Genomic DNA, 15,112 nt, shown 5'->3' with positions numbered 1-15,112 from the left:
AATAATAACACATACCCGCAGGTTATCAATAAATGCTTATCACAGGACCTACAGATAGTGAGAACTCATTAAATGCAACTTACAGCCAACACCACTACCACCATCCTCACTGTCAGCAGAGCAACGGCCTAAGAATGAGACCTCTACATGTACACTGGGGGGGATCCATTTCTCAGACTGACAAAATCCATTTCTATTTTAAAGTTTTTAAAAATTTCTGTTAGGAAGCTTTAAAATAGACCATCTTCAGCCACAGTGTCACAGCTTCCCAGCAGGAAGCTAGGTCATGTGACTCCCACCAGAAGAGCCTACTGAGTCCATGGTTTAAACAAGTGGCCATCACTAGATTTAAGGTGACTTCCAGGATCCTCTAGTCTGAGGCAGAAGTAAATGATACTTTCTTCCTCTCACCACTCATACTAATGAAAAAAGTGTTCCAAAATTGCTAAAGACTGAATCTAACCTCATAAACAGTCCAGATGCATTCATGATCAGGGAGCAGGGATTTGGAGGTTCATGCCAACCTTGTTACCATGGGGAAAAGACACACACAGTTAGTTATACCAGGTGCTTGGGACCACAGACACCAGGACTTACAGCTCACCTGCTGAGCACAGAACCTCCTCCCTAAGTGCTTATGGACAGTTTGAGTATCTATCAGTTCCTTGGTTCTGAGATGTAGGTCCTATTCTTCTCAGGTATCTGTTAGTGCTCAGCTACTAAGCTGCCCTTAGGTCTCTGCACAGTGTTTGAGAGACCTCTCAGGATTCAAGGATGAGTTTCCTAAATGGTCTTCTTTGACATCCAAGTGCTAAGTACAGCTCTGCCTCCTCCTGTCACTTGGTGAAAGGCTGCCCAGTTCCCGAAATGTGGGCTGTGGAGGCACCTGAGTCTTCCTCCAGGCCTGGTGAGTGCTAAAGAAACCCCTGCTACCGTTTGTCTAATTCAGACTACCGGTCTCTTTGCCAGGCCACTGCTGATTCTGTGCACTTTCAGGCTTCTCTTACTACAATTCATTCTAACTAATGTAGTCAGAGCATTCTTTCAAAAAACAAAATCTGATCATATCATTTCCCTACTTAAAATATTTCAATGCGTTCCAATGACTGTCAACTTCTTGGCCTGCCTGATCTATCTGCCATGCTGTGTTTCCTCAGTGCCCTGGGTGTGCTCTGGTCACCATCAGGCCTTTGCTATTGCTGTTCCTTCTGCCTGGAACCATCTTTCCCCTCCTCTTTTTTGGCTCAACTCTTCCTTCAGGCTGTAGACAATTTGAAAAGCACCTCTTCCAGAAGCCTTCCCCAATCTCCCAGGACTGGCTACAGGCATTGGATACAGATTTGCTGAATAAATGAACAAATGAATCAAGTGTTATAAAAGATACATGCAACCTGATTTCCAGGGCAGCTTCTAAGCAGCTAAGCTGTGGGTACTCACATGCCAGAGTTTTTCCCACTTCTAAGTCTGGGCAAATCCCATTCATCAAACAGCCATCTGAAAGGTTTCTAAGACTTACTGGTATATATACATTTTTGATAGAAAATTCATAAACTACAAAAAGGTATTCAAACCAAGCTTCTTTGTCCCTCCTCTGGCACCCTGAGTCCTAGTTCTCCTCCCCAGAGGCAACCACTGACAACCAGATTTGGGGTATGCTTTCTCAGATAGTCTATGAAAGTATATAAGAATATACAGAATCACATTTTTCTTATGAGCCTCTCCCACACAAAACCTCTATTCCCAATGTCTCCACATATGACCTAGTTGTGGTAACAGCAGAGACTTAGGAATTCAAATGGAGAATATGTCAGCATTTTGTTTATTCTGTTTTAAAATATTTTAAAGGGATCCCTGGGTGGCGCAGCGGTTTAGCGCCTGCCTTTGGCCCAGGGCGCGATCCTGGAGACCCGGGATCGAATCCCACGTCGGGCTCCTGGTGCATGGAACCTGCTTCTCCCTCTGCCTGTGTCTCTGTCTCTCTCTCTCTCACTGTGTGCTATCATAAATAAATAAAAATTTTAAAAAAATAAAATATTTTAAAAATTTCTGTTCGGAAGCTGTAACATTAAGATGTACTATCCTTCAGCCACAGTGTCAGAGAAGGATCCTAATGAAGGTGACACTGGTTGTGCCTGTGCACTCAGTCCCATTTAGAAATGTCACTCTGGAGGCTGTAGGGGAAGCACCGAGGGTGAGCCTGCTGAGCCTAATGCTAGACCTCCATGTCCTATGGCTGCACCAAGGCCTAACTGGGGCCTTTGGAAACAGAGTAAGGCAAGTTCAGGAGGGTAGACCCAGAATGTGGCACAGTGGGGAAGCAAAACAGGGTTCTAGAAGACTCAGCACATTCCAGAGGTGGCAGACACAAGAGCCAGAGTCCTGCAAGAGATCTAGGAGACTGCCAGGAGTAGAAGACAAGAATGGTTGTGATGGATCTTGCAGCAAGGAATCAGTAAAAGCTGAGTGAAGACTTTTAAAGGCCCTAGGACTCTTGTTTCGTATCTTCTTGGGCAAAAGAAACTGGAGAATCAGATTTGTGCAAATGTGGCAACTTAAGTGGCATGCACCAGGGTCACAAGCACAGAACTGTCCTGTCCATTAAAAAGGCTGGGGTCTGGATTTCTGATGGATACCTTGCCCAAAGTCCTGTCTGCCTCATCAGTATCATGTAGATAAACCCTGTGGGGCTGGGATTCTAGGTCAGGAATTAGATACAGAAAAGGGGCTTTGCTTTATAGGGAAACAAGCAAAAGGATTATCCTCAGCATTCCTTAGGCCAGCTATGCAAACTACCACCTGCCAAAAGGAAATGCCATCTTCGAGGCAGGTACAGCAGTTATCTGGAGCACAGGGTGAAGAGGCCACCGGGGACAGTTTCATCTTGCTTGGGCCAGGAGCTTCCTTCTGCTCTGTATCAAAGAATGGATACCTATATTCGGCCAAGGTCTTACCAGTCTGGGCTGTGAGTGAGCGGGTAGCCTGGCCTGCCCATTCCCTAGAGTGGAGAAACACCTGAGGTCTGACTGTCCTAGTATGGGCTAAAGGCTTCTAGAAGAAGCCCAGGAGAAAGCAGTTTGTTTATTACCTATAGATACTTCTAAAAGCAAGACATGGTAGTAAAATGTCTTCACTCTTCTTTCAAATCAGCATTATACTGAGTCTTATTTGCTGGTTAAGCGCTGAGATTATTTCCTAATCCTTGGATTTCTGTAACACACATCATCTTGGGGCTGCAATATAGTCCTTTTCTCATTGTAAAACAATCCTTTGTTGTAAAAGCAATGAATCAGGGAGCATGACTCATGAACAGGAGCAAAGGGAGGCAATATGTTCCCTCAGGACATGAAGTGTTTGTCTACTGGTAGCAGATCCCACCGCCAAGCTAGCCACCAAATCTCTGAGGATAAAAGAAATACTTGCCTTTTATTTCTTCCCTCCTTGGATAGCCCATGCCCATGGTAAGCCAGGTCATACTAGTTCATAGGGTCCTTTGGGCCCAGACGCAAAGGTAAGATAATTACTAAGACACTGTCACTCTGCAAGTGATTTGGAGTTCAGAAAAACAGCTTCTATGGCCTCAAGGTCATCTACCCCCATCTGATCATATCCCTGTCTTTACACATGCACAGAATCTGACACAGTTGCTTTTAAACACTGAGTAAGTAGTGTTAATGAAATTTGTCTACCAAATGCCAGAGAGAATCCAGTCTGTCTTGGCCTAAAAGGGCTTTCCTCCTATAACATTGGCCTAAGGTTCACAGACAATGAAGACAGAGCACCTCCCCAAGGCTCTCTGCCAGGGCAGTCTGACCATCTGTGCTTTGTGTGCAAAAAAAAACAAAGGGGCACTGAGGAAGAAAGTGCCAAGAAGCCAAGGTGCATTAGGGTGGAAATAATCATGTGATGGACAGGGGATGACTAATGCCCCATACCCTTAGCTTTGACCATGACTTGCAAACATACATCCAAGGACCAGACAGTGATCCTTGGTTATCCCATCCGTCTATGCTTTTGCCTATGCTTTCTATCTCAAGGACAGGTACCACCAACCTTCCCAAACTTCCAACCTCAAAACTTAAAGCAGTTCATCATACTAGATACCTCTTTCTTCCAGTCATGCCCCATATCTAGTCTATCATCAGTTCCTAATCCCCCAACCTCCAAAAAATCTCCTTCCTCTACCTGGAGTGGATACTTTGGGTAGACCCAGCCACCTCTGTTCTACTCTGCTTCTGGGAAAGCAACAAGGACCTCTAAAAGTTGGACTTGAGACTCCCTGGCGGAGCAGTCCAAAACATACATTCCTCCCTCCAGTGACCCGGCTCCCGTCCTGTGCAGCACCCAGCTCAGCTGTTTCCCAAGACAATAGCTCTGGTATGCTCAGTTGTCTCCGCTCCCTGTGGACTGGCAATGGGGTCAGGAGGGTAAAACTGTGTTGGGGACACCACGTTATTTTCTTCTGTCTGATTTCTTCTTGCTGGGCTGGCTCAGGAAGCTCAGACCCCAGGTCTTCTGACAACAATGAACATTTTATCATCAGTACAGGAAATTCAGAATTTATTCTGGGTCTCTAGGCACCATAGTTAATATGACTAAAAAGTGCTGCTGGCAGGGTTGCCAGATGGGAGGACAATGCAAGGTTGAATATAACCTACAGGATGGGTGGATTTTTCTAAACACTACCAAGGAGGTGTGGAAAATTCCAGTGTGTGTAGGAGGGGATTAAGGGAGAAGGTCCTATTGGACCACACTATGCACTCATGGGACAGGAGAGGTGTATCAAGATCTTGTTGATTTAGAAGCTAGGAATATCTAATACCTTTTCTGTCCATTGATATTAGTTGGAAGGCCAGGGCAGACTTAAGCCCAGCTTGGGGCTTATCATCTTAAGAGACAAACTCAGGAATAAATCTGCCTATCAAATATGATAAAAGAAAAAGATGTCAAAGTTTTTCCTGGACCAATTTTGTTTGTTTTAGATTTTAGAATGAGAGGAAGGAATGTGAAGAAAACTCTGTTGCATCTAAACAGAATCTGAGGGGCACCTGGGTGGCTTACTTGATTAAGCATCTGCCTTTGGTTCAGGTCGTGATCCCAGGATTCTGGGACTGTGCCCCACATTGGGCTCCCTGCTCAGTGATGAGTCTGCTTCTCCCTCCCCCTCCTCCTATGCACTCTCCCTCTGTCTCTCTCCTTCTCAAGTAAATAAATAAAATCTTAAAAACAACAACAGAATTTGAAAGGCATGCAAAAGCAGGAAATAAAACATATTGCTTACCTTGTGAACACTGGTCAAGACATTTAGGAAAGAGAAATCTGGAGGGGGTAGAAAAGAAATATTTAAAAACTATTAATGTCAGAATTGTTATTTATTATTTCCCACAAAAATGTGAATATCCAAGCTGAATTATTCAATAAGTCAGGGCATATGGTAGGCAGTACTAAGTATAATAGCTAAGCAGTCTAAGCACTTTGCCCAAGGCCTCACACAAAGCTAAGAAGTGGGAGGGCTTATATAGGGACGGACGCAGGTCTGTTTAGCACCAGAGAACTCCTATGGTTTTTGTCCCTATAAATGAGATGCTTGCTGAAGCCACACTTCTGAACTATTGCTCCTCTAGGTGCAGGTAGTAATGATGTTCAAAACACCAGGGGGTAATTTCTCTCCCACAACCTCCTTGGTGTTGGCAAGTTTTATTTTCTGAAAATACCATTTGGAACCAAATTTGGTGGATAAGTGAGCTGGACGAATACCACCTTGGACTGTTGATGTAGAGCTCTTGCTTGACTTCCTCATGGTTTCTGAGGAATTCCAAGAAGGAACTCCCATATGCTCTGAGCAAGATCAAGAGCCCTGGAACAGGGAAAAGACAACCATCCAACAACACTAGAGTCTCCCAAGAACAGAACTCACTGACTTCACTGCACTTAGTCTGAATGACCTGACACAAAGCAAATATATTCTTAGAAAGTGTCTGTCCCCATCAGTGTCTGTGACTTTTACAGTACATGCCCTTAACGGCCCTTCTCAGCACCCTGCTTGTTTCCTCACAGCAGCCCGCAGCAATTCACATGACACACTTCTTAGACAAGACAAGCAAAGTTCTCCCTCAAGGCATCTTATCCAATCAAAGGCTGGATGTTCATGCTTTCAACCTCTGACGACTGCAAAGAAAATATTCAGAACACATGGAACTGCATATATATGGAACACATGGAACACATATATATGGCTCTCTAAAACTGGAATGCAATTTCTCATATCTTGGCATCTTTGGCATCTCTGTCGTTCAAATTCACGCTGGCTTTCTTTCCGAATCCAACCAGAAGTTATCATTGCTTCTTTTTAATTCTTTTTTTTTAAAAGATTTCATTTATTCATGAGAGACAGAGAGAAAGAGAGACAGAGAAACACAGGCAGAGGGAGAAGCAGGCTCCACGCAGGGAGCCTGACGTAGGACTCAATCCCAGGACCCCAGGATCATGTCCTGAGCTGAAGGCTGTGCTAAACCGTTGAGCCACCCGGGCTGCCCGCTTCTTTATAATTCTTATAAAATTGCATTAAATCTTTTACTATGACACTTCTTATTCTATATCATGATTGTGTACATGGCATTGGTGTGACATCTGGAAAATTATTTGACTTTTCTAAGCATCAGCTCCCTCACAGTAAAACGTGGTAATGATGTCTACCTTAAAAGGGTATTTTGAAGATTAAGAGGGGTAAAGTATCACAGTGCAAGACAAATAGTATAAAGTGAATGTTGGCTCTCGGCTTTCCTTCTCTACCTATCATCCTCCCTACTAAGCTGTAGTATTTTTTTTTTAAAATAGTGGTAGTTTTGATGATGCCTGGCATAGGACTCTTAAACAGAGCAGACAAGTTCTGTGACAATAAATGCTAAAATAATGTATATACAATTATGTTTATGTTATTGGCCAGCTCTTCCTCTAAGTAACAGAAAAAAATGTGGTCATAAATCTCACATAATATGTTATCCTGCTGGGGCACCTGCATGGCTCAGTGACTGAGCATCTGCCTTTGGTTCAGGTCATGATCCCGGAGTCCTGGGATGGAGTCCTGCATTGGGCTCCCCGCAAGGAGCCTGCTTCTCCCTCTGCCTATGTCTCTGCCTCTCTCTGTCTGTCTCTCATGAATAAATAAAATCTGAAAAAAAAAAAAAAAAAAAAAAAAGCTATCCCGCATTTTGTAGTTTGCCAACCAACTACCTGGTTTATATAAAGTTCTAGTAAATACTGATCCAATCTAACTCAAAACATGGGCCCCATAATTCCTACATGCATATCCTCAAAACTGTAAATACTACATGAGCAGAGATCTGGGATGATTTGTTCCTTGCTGCCCCCTCAATGATTAGAATAGTCCCTGGCACACAGCAGACACAATAGATAGATACTCACGGAATGAAATCCAGTAAAATAAAGATACCAGGCAAATCTCACATAGACCCATCCTGAATCTAAACTGAGCCTATCCTTGAATTAAAGAAGACACACTAATCCCCACCTCACAGAATGGAAAAAGAAGCCCTACTACACTCTGTCCTACCTGTTTTTTTTTTAACCACGATCTAGAAGCACTGGTGTAAATTTTATTTTTGCTAAGGCAGCCATTTAGCAAAAAAAAAAAAAAAAAAAAAAAAAAATATTGAAGAGTTTTAAAAATTTGATTCTCAAAAAACTTTTATTATAAAAGCAATATACAATCCACAGCTAACACCATACTTAATGTTAAAGACTAGATGTTTTCCCTTTCAGATCAGGAACAAGACAGGATGTCTATGCTCACTACTTCTACTCATACTGGAGGTTCTAGTCAGGGCAATTAGACAAGAAAAACAAATAAAAGGCATCCAGTTGAAAAGAAAAAAAGTAAAGCTATCTCTGTTTACTCATGACACACTTTTGTATATAGAAAATCCTAGAGAGTATATATAAAACACGAACAGAACTAATCAATGTGTTCAGCCAAGGCTGTAGGATGTAAGATCAATATACAAAAAATCAGGGATGCCTGGGTGTCTGTCTTCAGCTTAGGGCCTGATCTCAGGATCCCAGGATCGAGTCCTGCATCAGGCTCCCTCCAAGGAGCTTGCTTTTCCCTCTGGCTATGTCTCTGCCTCTCTCTCTGTGTGTCTCTCATGAATAAATAAATAAAATCTTAAAAAATAAAAAAGTCAACTGCATGTCCATACACTAGCAATGAACAATCCAAAAATAGTATTTGGAAACAGTTCCATTTATAACAACATACAAATAACAAAATACTTAGGAATAAATTAAACAAAAGAAGCATAAAATTGGTACACTGAAAACTATAAAACATTGCTAAAAGGAACTCAAGACCTAAATAAATGGAAAGACAGAGCCAGGTTCATGGATTGTTAAGACTTTAATATTTATAAGATGGCGGGCAGCCCCGGTGGCGCAGCGGTTTAGGTGTGATCCTGGAGACCCGGGATCGCCATGTCGGGCTCCCTGCATGGGGCCTGCTTCTCCCTCTTCCTCTCCCTCTGCCTGTGTCTGTGTCTCTCTCTCGCTCTCTCTGAATAAATAAATAAATAAATCTTTAAAAAAAATATAAGATGGCAGTATTTCTCAAACAGATGTATACAATCATATCTTGAATTTGTTTTTAAAGATTTTTTTTAAAGATTTTATTTACTTATTCATGAGAGACACACATACAGAGAGAGAGACACACACAGGCAGAGGGAGAAGCAGGCTCCCTGTGAGGAGCCCAATTAGGGACTCGATCCCAGGACTCCAGGATCATGACCTGAGCCAAAGGCCGACACTCAACCACTGAACCACCCAGGCATCCCAAAGATTTTTTTAAATTTATTCATAGACAGAGAGGACATAGAGGCAGAGACACAGGCAGAGGGAGAAGCAGGCTCCACACACAGGGAGCCTGATGTGGGACTCAAACCTAGGACCCCAGGATCATGCCCTGAGCCAAAGGCAGCCGCTCAACCGCTGAGCCACCTAGGCATCCCCATATCTTGAATTTGAATCTCATTGTCTTTTCTTATAGAAACTGACAAGCTGATCCTTAAATTTACATGGAAATTCAAGGAACTCAGAATAGTCAAAACAACCTTTTTTTTTTTTTTTTTAAAGATTTTATTTATTCATGAGAGACACAGAGGGAGAGAGAGGCAGAGACCTAGGTAGAGGGAGAAGCAGGCTCCTTGCTGGAGCCTGATGTGGGACTTGATCTCAGGACCCTGGGATCATGACTTGAACTGAAGGCAGATGCTCAACCACTGAGCCACCCAGGCGCTTCTAGTCAAAACAATATTGCAAAAGAACAGATTTGATAGATTCTCACTTCTCAATTTTCCAATTTATTACAAAGCTACAATAATCAAAACAATGAGGTACCAGCAGGACAGACAGGTCTGTCAGTGGAATATAACTGAGAGACCAAAAAATAAGCCTTCGCATTTATAGTCAACTGGTTTTTGACAAAAATGCCAAGACAATTCAGTGGGGAAAGAAGTCTTTCCAACAAATGGTGTGAGGACAACTGGATATCAACATCTGAAATAATGAAGTTGGGCACCTACTTCACACTACATGTAAAAATTAACTCAAGATGGAACACAGGTCTAAATATAAAACTCTAAAATGCTTAGAAGAAAACACTGGGATAAATCTTTGTGACTTTTTAAAAAAAAATTATTTATTTATTTATGACAGACATAGAGAGAGAGGCAGAAACACAGGCGGAGGGAGAAGCAGGCTCCTTGCAGGGAACCCTACGTGGGACTCAATCCCGGGACTCCAGAATCATGCCCTGAGCCAAAGGCAGATGCTTAACTGCTGAGCCACCCAGGCATCCCAATCTTTGTGACTTTGGATTAGGCAGTACTTTCTTAGATATAATACCATAAGCACAAACAATGAAAGAAAAAAATAAATTCGACTTCATTAAAATTGACAACTTTTGTGATGTAGAGGATACTATCTAGAAAGTAAAACGATAACCATGGGAGAGAATTTTTGCAAACCAAATATCTGATAAAGGACTTGGATTCAGAATATAGGAAGCACTTTTGCAACTCAAAAAAAGACAACTCAGGGGCACATGGCAAGCTCAGTTGGTAGAGCATGTGATACTTGACCTTGGGGTTGTAAATTCAAGCCTCATGGTAGGTATAGAGATTACTTAAAAAAAAAGTAAAAGGAAAAAAAAGAGACAACCCAATTTAAAAATGGGCAAAGGATTTAATAGACTTTTCTATAAAAAAACCACATAAAAATGGCTCATAAGCAAATGAAAAGATGCTTAATATCATTAGTATTACGGAAAGGAAAAGCAAAACTGCAAGGATATACTACTCTACACAAAACAGACAGAAAACAAAAAGTGTTGGTGAGGATGTGGAGAAACTTGGAATCCTCATGCACTGCAGTGAAAAAACAACTGGTATAGTGGCTTTGGATAACAGCAGTTCCTCAAAGTTAAAAGTACAGTTACCACATGACCCAGCAATTCTACTTCTAGGTACCCAAGAGAATAGAAAACATGACCATATGAAAACTTGTACACAAATATTTCTAGCAGCATTATTATTTTTTTTCTAGCAGCATTATTTATAATAGCCCCAAAATGTCCATCAACTGATGAGTGAATGAATAAGATGTGGTAGGGCAGCGCAGCGGGTGGCTCAGCGCTTTAGCGCTGCCTTTGGCCCAGGGCCTGATCCTGGAGGCCCGGGATCAAGTCCCGCATTGGGTTCTCTGCATGGAGCCTGCTTCTCCCTGACTATGTCTCTGCCTCTCTCTCTCTCTCTCTCTCTGTGTGTGTGTCTCATGAATAAATAAAATCTTAAAAAAGAAAGAAAAAAAAATAGGATATGGTATATCCCAACAATGGAATATTATTTGGCCATTAAAAGGAATGAAGTTACTCACATGCTAAAACATGTATGCACCCTGAAAACATTTTGCTAAGTGAAAAAGCCAGACACAAAACATTGCATGTTACATGATTACATTTGTATGAAATGTCCAGAATAAGCAAATTCACAGAAAATAGACTAATAATAGCCGCCAGGGGTTGGGAGGAAGAAGAAATGGGGAGTGACTGAATTGTATACTTTTTTTTTAAGATAGAGACAGAGCACGAGCAGGGTTGGGGGGAGGTACAGTGGGAGAGAGAGAATCTTAAGCAAGCTCCACGCTCAAGGCAGAGATCAACGTGGGGCTCACCACGGGGCTTGATCTCAAGACCCTGAGTTATGACCTGAGTCAAAATCAAGAGTTCAGATGCTTAACCAACTGAGCCCCTGAATTATATACTTTAAAGGGTAAATTTTATGGTATGTGAGTTATATTCCAATAAAGTTATTTTAAAAAGCAAAATACATACTACGAAATATTAAATGGTTTACTCATTATCCAGAACCTGCCTCCAAGAAAGTGGCCATTTCCCAGAAGGAACCACTAACAGTTTGGTATGTATCCTCTTAGATTGTTCCTTTGTGCATACAAATAAACGTTAAAAAAATACATATTATTTTGACAATTTACTTTTCTCACTTCACAAAATATTGTGGACGTTGTTATGCATTAGTACATAAAAATCTATTTGATTTTAAAATTTTATTTATTTATTTTTTAAAATTATTTATTTATTTATTCATGAGAGAGAGAGAGAGAGAGAGAGAGAAAGAGGCGCAGACACAGGCAGAAGGAGAAGCAGGCTCCCTGTAGGGAGCCGGATGTGGGACTCGATCCCAGGACTCCAGGATCATGCCCTGGGCTGAAAGCAGGCACTAAACTGCTGAGCCACCCAGGGATCCCCTCTACTTGATTTTTTTTTAATGCCTGCATAGTATTCCATTATATGACTATCCCCAAATTTAACCAATTTGTTACTAATGAGTATTTGGATTATCTCCAGTTCTGTGACATGATAGTATTTTTTTTTAAGATTTTATTTATTTATTTTAGAGAGAGTGTGAGTGGGAGGAGGAGCAGAGGGAAAGGGACAAGCAGACTCTATGCTGAGTGCAGAACCTAATGCAGGGCTCGATCTCAACTCTGAGATCATGACCTGAGTTGAAATCAAGAGTTGCACATTCAACTAAGACACCCAGGCACCCCTAAACAGTGGGATATTTTTAGTAAAGATTTTTATTTTTTAAGTAATCTCTACACCCAACGTGGGCTTGAACTCACAACCCCAAGATCAAGAGTCACATGCTCTATCAACTGAGCCAGCCAGGCGCTCTGATACTATAAACGGTGCTGTTTTGAATATTGCAGAGCACATCTGTCATGTTTCAGCCTGGTCAGTATTTCTAAACAACTTTCCTAGGCTTGAACTTAGGAAGTCCATCTCTTTTGTAAACAACACAAAACTACTTTTCCAGCCTTTCTTGCAGTGTAGTGTAAGCACATACCTATGTTCCACTAACCAGATTATTACAAGACTCCCAACGGCAGTGAGCAAGGTGATTAAGAGGATGAATAAGCAGACCCCATTTTCTCATGAAGGAAGTGGCTGGGTATCCCCCTTACCAGGGCAGCCCTAAGAGGTTTGAGCATTGCTCCCTGGCTGCCTAGCCAATATAGCCTGGCTGTCCTGGAGACTCTGCAAGCTATAATGTCCTTTGGTAAATCCCTTTCCATTAAAACATACTGGAGTAGGCTCTACTGTTGGGAATTAAGAATTCCATCTGAAACAAACTCCCCTACACACACACACACACACACACGTTTTTGAACATTTGTATAAATATAATTATACAAAATTCCAGCAATGGAATGGTCAACTTTGTCTTCAAATAGATTATATCATTTTATATTTCTATCAACACTGTATGCATGTACCTATTTTCCTACACTGTTGCTATGTAATAACCCCAAAACTAAAGTGGCTTCAAATAATGACAATGTATTTGTTCCTCATGATTCTGTGGATTAAATGGGCAGTTGTTTTGGCTTGGACAGCTCAGCTGGGGTTGATGGTCTAAGATGGTCTCACGCATAACCAACTGGGGCCTCGGCTCAGATGGGAGGAATGGATGGCTAGGCCTATTTCTCCACATGATCTCTCACCCTCTATCAGCCTAGCCCAGGCTTATTTACATGGTGGTCTCAGCTCTTAGAGGCAAGAGAGGGAAAACCCAAATGTGTAAATGCTTTTTAAGCCTTTGCTTATTTCTTGCTTTTTGATGTCCCACTGTTCAAAGCAACTCATATGCCCAAGCCCAAATTCAAAGTATAAAAAGTAGATTAAACTCTTCAACTCTTCGGGGAATCCCTGGGTGGCTTAGCAGTTTAGTGCCTGCCTTCAGCCCAGGGCGTGATCCTGGAGTCCTGCGATTGAGTCCCACGTCAGGCTCCCTGCATGGAGCCTGCTTCTCCCTCTGCCTGTGTCTCTGCCTCTCTCAATCTGTGGCTCTCATGAATAAATAAATTAAAAACCTTTTTTTTTAAAGATTTTATTTATTTATTCATAGAGACACAGAGAGAGAGACAGAGAGAGAGAGAGAGAGGCAGAGACACAGGCAGAGGGAGAAGCAGGCTCCACGCAGAGAGCCTGACGCGGGACTCAATCCATGGTCTCCAGGATCACGCCCTGGACTGCAGGCAGTGCTAAACCGCTGCGCCACCAGGGCTGCCCTAAATTAAAAATCTTTAAAAAAAGAAAAACAAAACTCTTCAACTCTTGATGGAAGGGGATGTTTTTGCTGTGGCCATACTTTATTTTTTTAAAGATTTTATTATTCATAGAGACAGAGGGAGAGAGGGCAGAGACACAGGCAGAGGGAGAAGTAGGCTCCATACAGGAAGCCTGACATGGGACTCGATCCCAGGTCTCCAGGATCACACCCGGCTACAGGCGGCGCCTGTGGCCATACTTTAAATTTCCACAGATGGCCATGTAAAAAAAAGATTAAAAAAAAATTTTATGGTTAATACTGGCCATGGGTGCCACAGTTCTCTTATTCTACTTCATATGAATCTCTTGCACATGGAATATAACAGCCCCATAGCCCATGGACAGGGACTAATCATTAGTTTTCCAACAGGTCATTAGTAAGCTACTACTGAAATTATTTTCTGGAAGGAGTTCAAAGGTAAATTTGGAAATTTCTCATTAATTTCTAAAAAATGAGCAAATCAGTAACTCTTATTGACTCAATACTTTTGGTCTCCAATATGAAAAAAACAAGGAAATTAGTATACTCATATTCCTAACACCCATGATTTTGTTACTTATATTTTTATATCCCATGACCCTAATTTATACATGATATATAGCCTTATTTCTATACTTAGATTATATGCTCATCTTCAGTCCTTTTATATATTTCTCATTTATTTCTTCATTTGAATTCTCTTAAGGACCCTTATTCCTCATATGTTGGCACACTCATTATTCAACATTTCATAAACATTAAACAGAAATGGGTATCTGCATCACAAAAGCTAAGTCTATATTTTATAGTCCCTCTCTTTTCTCTAATGATCTTCATTTCTTTGCTGATTTTTCCTCTTCATTTTGTTATTTTTTCAAGCTTGAGGCGCTCTGACACAGACTTAAGTTTTTGCAGTGTCTATTCTACTTCTCACTGCTTTGAGATTTTCATTGCCATAGTAGTTTTTTTTTTTTTTTTTTTTAAGATTTTCTTTCTTTATTCATGAGAGACCCACATAGAGAGTGGTAGAGACATAGGCAGAGGGAGAAGTGGGCTCCTGATGTGGGACTCAATCCTAGGACCTCAAGATCATGCCCTGAGGTGAAGGCAGATGCTCAACCACTGAGCCACCCAGGTGTTCCACTATCTTTGTTTTCTTTCTAGGGCTCTAGCAGTGCATTTTCCACCTGCTTCTGCTAGCTAAACTCTTCTGTCCCCCCAATCATTTCATTTTATTCAGGTATAACTTGCATATCATAAAATTTACTCATTTTAATGTGTATATTTCAATGGTTTATAAAAAGTAAATTTACAGAATTGTGCAACTATCACAATTCAATTTTAGAACATTACATCACCCCAAGAAGATCCCATTTCCCCAGACCTTTTATATCTCTTCTTTGAGCTCTTCCCACCTACCCTGTTAACTC

The 15,112-nt window shown here is 41.5% G+C and overlaps 1 protein-coding gene across 5 annotated transcripts in view; it reads right to left on the bottom strand.

Moving 5' to 3' along the window:
• DNAAF9 (dynein axonemal assembly factor 9) overlaps positions 1-15,112 on the bottom strand; it is a 190,207-nt gene that overhangs the window by 19,007 nt on the left and 156,088 nt on the right. For all 5 annotated transcript variants that reach the window (XM_049100735.1, XM_049100736.1, XM_049100734.1 and 2 more), the window contains one exon: positions 5,279-5,316. In XM_049100735.1, coding sequence (XP_048956692.1) covers positions 5,279-5,316 — 38 coding nt within the window. The remainder of the gene's footprint in view (positions 1-5,278; positions 5,317-15,112) is intronic.

The sequence above is a fragment of the Canis lupus genome, chromosome 24, assembly GCF_003254725.2.
Source record: "Canis lupus dingo isolate Sandy chromosome 24, ASM325472v2, whole genome shotgun sequence".
Taxonomy (NCBI): Eukaryota; Metazoa; Chordata; class Mammalia; order Carnivora; family Canidae; genus Canis; species Canis lupus.
Note: the sequence above shows the minus strand (reverse complement) of the source record. Positions and strands in the feature narration are given on the sequence as shown.